Source organism: Anguilla rostrata, chromosome 8 (assembly GCF_018555375.3).
Source record: "Anguilla rostrata isolate EN2019 chromosome 8, ASM1855537v3, whole genome shotgun sequence".
Taxonomy (NCBI): Eukaryota; Metazoa; Chordata; class Actinopteri; order Anguilliformes; family Anguillidae; genus Anguilla; species Anguilla rostrata.
Window position 1 is genome coordinate 44,266,531 of NC_057940.1, and position 7,185 is coordinate 44,273,715.

Consider the following 7,185-nt stretch of genomic DNA (forward strand, 5'->3'; position numbering starts at 1 on the left):
TCTTATACCGTTCACAGTATACTCATCTGAAACATGTTCAAAATGACTGCAGTGAAAGTCACTGAAACCAGTTAAAAACAAGTTCTGCAAGCATCCACAGCAAATTCTACTGCCCAAGGGGAAGAGGAGACAAATCTTTATTGTCTGGTTTCCACAGAGGTTTAGTAAAAGTGTGCTTTTCCATAGGATATTTTTACATGTCAGCTCCAAAGAGATGTATCTGCCTCAGAAATCCAACCATAATGTAAAGTGAAAGACACAATTCCTTCATCCCAGTGACATTTCAATCACTGAATTTGTTGAAAGAGCCTTAGTCTCTGGATCACATCCATTGTGCCCATGGTACCTGTGTTTGTCCCAGCACTTTTTGGTAATTTGTATTTGTCCTAATACTGTAGCTTATTCTTCTGCCTAGGTGGCTTTGCAGAGGTTAGGTCTGAATAGTGTTCACTGTGTGAACTAAACTGTATTCTTGGCTAGAAATAGGTGTAAAAAAAAAAAGTATTTTATCTTTTTGAACCTGTGTTTAGTAGTTGTCTATGATCATGAAATGCACTTTTTGTACGTCGCTTTGGATAAAAGCGTCTGCCAAATAAATGTAATGTAATGTAATGTTTGAAAACATTTGAATCTGTAATTGTACAGCTTCCTCTGCATTTCTGCCCATATCAACCTGCAGTTTGATGCCAATACACTCCAGAATTTGCATGGTAGGGTTACCCTTTTATGTGTGAATCCAAAGTGTGTATATCCTGCTGTGCCTGACTCCTTTTATCTCTTCTTTGCAGATATTACCACTACTTGTACACCAATTTCTTGCCTGCCAGCTTGAAGAGCATGGTAGACCAGTTGGCAAACTGTGAGGATATCCTCATGAATTTCCTAGTATCTGCTGTGACTAAACTGCCGCCAATCAAAGTCACACAGAAGAAGCAGTACAAGGAGACCATGATGGGACAGGTATGGGATCACAGCTTCTCTTCAAAATATAATAGTATATCATGGGACATGAATTCTCACCTTCATCCCTCTTAGATCTAGAATCAAAAGAATAGAAAACAGAAAGAACAACTGGCTGCTACTTCTAAAAGTCCTGGTTGCTGTAAGGTGTTTGATTTTTTGAGTCAGATTCCCAGTAGTTTCAAGAGTCAAAGAAACTTCAACAATGTACTCAAATTTCATTTCATTTTAAATGTTAAGGTTTTGTAAAAATAAGAATGTTAATTTTTTTTTTCTTAGGGGTATTCTTTTAAGAGGAAAAGATATCTTCTGATCTGATCTTTCTTCCCTAACAGAGAATTATTTATTCTGGTTTTTTAAAACTTTTTTGAGGATGATTGAGGAAGCATCCTCAAATGAAAAATAGCATTCTTCTTTAAAATAAAAGGGATACTCTAATGGAGAATTCTTTGAAAATGTAATTTCACTTCAGGATACGCTATATTTGAAAACTTAATTATAATCAAAATAATAATCATAAAAAGTACATAAAAGCAGCAAAGAGCAATATTTGGCAGCAACCACAACATTATCCTTGCAGGCCTTATGGGTCCTTATGGGAGACGTACTCCATATAAAGAGCAGGTTATAGTGCCACCAATTGTCTGAGCAGCACTCTAAAGTTGGATTGAAGGAATGGAATGGAGAAAAAACATCCATAGGAAGTTTGGCAGTCACAGTACATTGTGGTCTGAGTTGGAGAATAATTCACCAAATGGTGAATGGTAGTAATTTTCATGAAAATGCTGAAAATTTGCATGTTTTACCTAAAACTCTGATTAAGTACAATATAATGTCGACAAGTCTGTAGATGTCTCCGAAGTGTTATGGAAGTTGGATCAGTAGGGTATTCAGAAGTCATCTAAGTAATATGCAAATATTTCTGAAGGCCAGAAAATTCCTGTAGGTTGGAAACATGTTTAGTTTAGCCTAGAAAATATGTGTGCAAAGTTTCATGCCACACATTATCTGTTTGATCATCTAACAATTATTGCAATGATACTGTCTTTACTTTTTTATTTATAATGAAAAGGAAAGGGCGAAGGGGTGTCTTATAAACCCTCAGATGAATGAAACGAATGCTCTGTCATTTTAACCATGTTGTTGTTACGGTGCCCTGGTTGTGGCCAACTGGGCTTCATCTAGGTGAGGAACAGGATATAAAATAGAGTAAACAGGCACTCAGATTAAGTATGTGTGGCATTTTCCATCATTTCAGTTATAACCAAGGCAGGTTTATGCTCATGCAGACAGGTAACACAAGTGCAGTAAACAATCTCCACAATGTTAAAAGGTGCAAAAAAATTGAAAGTGATTAACGTGTTCCCATCCTGCTTTTGTCACCCCCGTCTCCATGGTTACAGTCATCTCGAGCCTCACGCTGGGCTGACCCGGACCACTTCGCCCAGCGACAGACCTGCATGAACAAATTTGCCAGCTGGTTTGGCACCATGCCCCTGGTCCACTCCCAAATGAGACTAGACCCAGTTCTTTTCAAAGACCAGGTCTCCATCTTGCGCAAGAAGTATAGGGACATTGAGAGACTCTAACAAGACTGAGGCCCCTACCTCCCTGGCTCAGGGGGAGGTCTGGGGGCCATAAGAGACAGAATGAGAAGGGGAGGGCCTGAGAGGGGCAGGCTGCCACAGGGACAGGGGGCGCCACCCTTCCATCGCCCCAGCATCCCTTGCAGCGCATTGCCAATGACGACAGCCACAATGGAACCGGAGACATGTCAGGTGAACTGCACATACACACACTCAAACTACTGACTAAGAGACTTCTGGAAAGCTTTTTACAAATTTGAATGCCGCTAATAAATGCAAACCTAGGATGGGGAGGGCAGGAAGTGTGCATATTGGGATGTCAGCTGTAATTCCTCCATCACACCAACGCCAGCCCCCCTCCCCGTCCTCTGTATTTTTTTTTTGTTTATTGTTATTTTTAATTGTTAAGCAGGATTTATTCAAGGCCTGTCAGTTTATTTCAGTTTTTTTTGCCCTCTGATAAGCACATTCTGGGTTAAAGCTCTGGGTCTTCATCCTCTTCAGATGGAAACCACGCATGTGTTCACAGTGCCTAAAAACAGCACAGTATTAAGTAGGTCAAATTCCTCACTGGAGAAATTGCATTAGTTTCATGGTTATGGGTATTCAGTGTAGATGGCATGCAGAAATTCCCTTCCATTTCCATTGGGTATACACTTGTTAAAATGGTCATGTATACCCAAGACATCATTTCAAGGCATTTGAATGTCATGTCGCCATTTGTCTTCAGTTGCATAATGAATAGGTAGGGGTTTCTTTAGCGTAACCACAATGGTGAAAACTTATGTCCGTCTCACCAGATGGAAAAAGTACTTACTTTTCAGGTGAATATATATGAAGCAGTATTTCTGCCATTTTACTTTGAGGTGCATTTGAGAAAAGAAGAGCTGATATTGATGGAAATTGAATGTGCAATCCAATGACATACCCGGAGCTCCTTTTGATGCCTTTAAAACTGCTTTATATTCTTTGGCCATATTATCAAAGCAGGCGGCATTAAATGTCTAAGGAGATCCATTGTTGTGTTACTTCAGTTTTTCTATTGAATTATAGTTGATTAATAAAAACAATAAATGCCATTCCTCAAATTTTAAGATCAATTGATATATCAGTTGTTCCTTTTAAAGTACAATCCAGTACATTTTATGTTGACATTTTTCTATAATTTTACCTATTTTGTTGGGGGTGGAAACAGGATCATGCAGCCTGCAATGTTTGTTTTGCTAATAACACATGATGATCTCCTTTCATTTTTAACACTCTTTATTGCTAAGTGGATGTTGCCATTCAACCTGTATCTAAACCGTTATCCTTTTATGCAATGTAAAAGGAGTAAAATCACAAGTGCCCAGGTGACAAGTGTGAAATAATGAGGGGCATAAAGGATAAAAAGTCAGAATGAATGGCACATGGTGCAGTCTCAAGATATTTTTAAGTGTGTGGACAAAGGGATTAACCAGATAATACAAATTAAATGAATCCAGGATCCTATGTTTGGTGTAGTGGGCAGAGCCACTCCTGTGGCCCCCTGTCCCCATCGTGACTTCCTGTGGCTCTTGTGTAGGTACTTTTCATTTCAGTGGCCCTCTCATTTCTCGTAATTCATTACATTTCTTTTTCTCATTGATTAATTTCAAGGGAATGGTGCTTGGAAAAAGTAGACGGTCCCTTATCACAATCTGTAATAATCTTTTAAAGTGTGGTGGGCTATGTTAGCCTTCGCTTGAACAGGTACTTGAATGTCTGATGACTTGAAGGAGCACCGTGCAAGTGGCCTTTTTTGTGATGGTGACCAAACTTAAGCGCCAACCAGCTGTGACTCAAATCTGAATCGTTTGACGCTTTGTTTTGGGAGCATCATACCTCAAATGAGGTCTTTTTATTACTTTTTACCATGTGAACTTAAGTAAATGAAATGTGTATATCTCATTTAGCCAGCAATCAAAAAAATGAAGGAACACAGAGCTTATAAAATGTGTTCTGTAAAATATCAAAAGTCAGTTCCTGTGAAGGACTTATAAAACCTTGACCCTGTTCACACCAGCAATCTTATCATTATAGTTTCTGTTCCCAATTAATGAAAAAACTGCAGGAAAGTCATTGACTGGACTTTTATGTTGATGACTGGCTTTCTTCATTGAACATATCAATCTACCAAAAAATATTTATCTTGCAGTGCTTCTTGTGTGCGTCTTTCAGAATGCAGAAAGTGCAATTCATCTATTTATATGTAAGCTTATGATACCGAGGAGAAGGTTTATTTTACAATTATCCACCAAAAACAGAGATGTTACCCGTCAACATTTTGACTCCTTCAGGGACTACTCAATACAGCTAGTCATTAAGATGAAAACACCAGGTGTAATTTCATAGTCCGTGTCATCAGCCTGCTATGTATTATAACATAGTCATTATTCATGAGTTTATTTCAATTGGAAATTTGACCTTTGGAAGTTTGGCCATGTTTTCTTTGGTCTGTACTTCATTTTAACCTGAAGGTATCAGTCTGACATTTGCTGGTATCCTTCCAGAATTTTTAGAAGGCATCCTTGCAGTGTGTTTACATCTAACTATCCATACCCCCCTTGAGGTGTAATGTTTTCATCTAATCGATTCAATAGGCATTTTTTCTTTAGATCTTCAAATATTTACTCATATATATTTAAATATGTGATTACGGATTATGTCATTTGAAATAAAGAACAATTTTAATTTATTTTTGGTATGCCACATTTTTATGACCCAGGATCATAGTTGTACATACGGTCTAGAAAAACTTGTTATTCATCCTAGTACAGCTAAAATTAAATGATTGTGAGTGTCTGTAAACTAATGAACCTGAACAAAATATCAGGCTACACTCTCTGAAAGATATCTAGTTGACATTTAAGTGCAACTCTTAAATTTATATCATACCTTTATCATCTCATGTCAAACAATCTCAATCCTGCACAATAACGCATTGCATGAGAAACTTTGTAGAAAACCTTGTCATACTTAGATTTGCATATTTATTTTCATATTGGAACAAAAGCTGAAATTGTATTGTGTGCAAGTATTCAACAATCTGGGGATTACTTAGCCAGGGAAAAAACTGTAAGGCAAAAGAACAGCACATTATTTGAGAGAATATCACTCTCCCATGCAGATTAACAATGAAGCCAACAATTTGATTTCTGCTTCATTTAAAAAAAAAAAAAATTCATTTCAAATGCTTAGCCCCAAGGACATTTGCCCTTCAGATAGTACCATCAAACCTGCAAAAAAAAAAAGCCTATCAGACCAATATAATACCGATCTCCAAGTCCCATAATGGATCATGCATTTGTTTAGTTTATCTATTTTGATGAAATGGTCATCGGCATGTCGGCTCATAGAATACTGTTTTTTTTTCTACAAAATGCTAAATGTCCATCTTATCCTCCAGGAATTCAGCAAACCCCTAAACCTGATATACTAACTCAAGTGGTACTTTCTGGAAAATGTTTTATTTTTTGACATTTTTTTATTCATTCCAGTAACTTGATTCTAAACTTACAGAAGTCTAATTCTTAATTTTATAACCTGTTCTGTGTTGTGGTTGGACATATCAAGACTTTATAAACCTTTCTGAACAGGGATGTTTTCTTGATGTGTTGTATAATGTCCGACATGCCCCTCCCCCTCATAAAATTGAATTTCACTTCCAAGTGCTTGTTAAATGCTAATTGTGTAATATACTATGAATGATTTTAGAGAACAGCCTGAGGTGGCCTTGAGGAATGGTGCACTACTTCCCAAATACATACTTTTTTTTTCTTTGAATGTGTTTCTTGGTTTAAGTTCCTAAATCAGTTGAAACATTGCGTTTCATTCACTGACCTGTACGAATCTATGACCCATTTGCCAAATCACTGCAATGTAGGACAGTGCTCTTTTGTCTTTTGAAATGGTACACACCTCAGTGGGTTATCAGTTGACGTAACACTACACTAGAGAACAACCTCCTGTATGATACCAAATACTCTATGCATGCTGTGTGTAGCAGTACAGAACTGTATTCCTTCTAATATCTAATCAGAATTATTGTATTTGGATACTGGTCATTCTGTCATGTGTGCAGCTGCAAACATTAGGAAACTAGTGTGTGTTTGCGTTGTTGTGCGTGTGCAAACACTGAATATGTGTCTGATGTTCATCTAATGTATACATGTATATTTTGTGAGGTGGTCTGTACAGAGGGAATGTGCCTTTTATAGAAAGACACCTCTGCATCAGCCATAAAGTAATTTTCCTGAAGATGACTCACAACATCATGGCTGTTTTGTTTACTTTGTCTAACACTGGAGTTATACTGCATTCATAACAGTTGGAATGTGCTGCAGAGGGCCCTATGGAACACACACCCAGACCTGCATGAACACCTCTCTCCTACGTACTTCACCTTTTTTTAAACTATTTATAAATAACGCATCACACAAACCGAGTTTTGACATTTTCTTTTCTTTTGCTCCTTCCTGGCCCCACCCCTTTGTCCCTCCTCATCCCATTTGTAATTAACAAATGACTTTTATAGAGTTAATAAAGAACAATAGACAAATGACAATTTTGTAAGAATGATTTTATAAAAAAATAAATAAATAAATCATATTTGATAATA

The 7,185-nt window shown here is 37.3% G+C and overlaps 1 protein-coding gene across 1 annotated transcript in view; it reads left to right on the forward strand.

Annotated features, from left to right (window-relative positions):
• The window catches only part of ext1b (exostosin glycosyltransferase 1b), a 122,039-nt gene extending 114,854 nt beyond the window's left edge, over positions 1-7,185 (forward strand). Inside the window, exons 10-11 of the mRNA XM_064348414.1 lie at positions 789-960; positions 2,364-7,185. Of these exons, the coding sequence (XP_064204484.1) occupies positions 789-960; positions 2,364-2,549 (358 nt within the window). The 3' untranslated portion in view covers positions 2,550-7,185. The remainder of the gene's footprint in view (positions 1-788; positions 961-2,363) is intronic.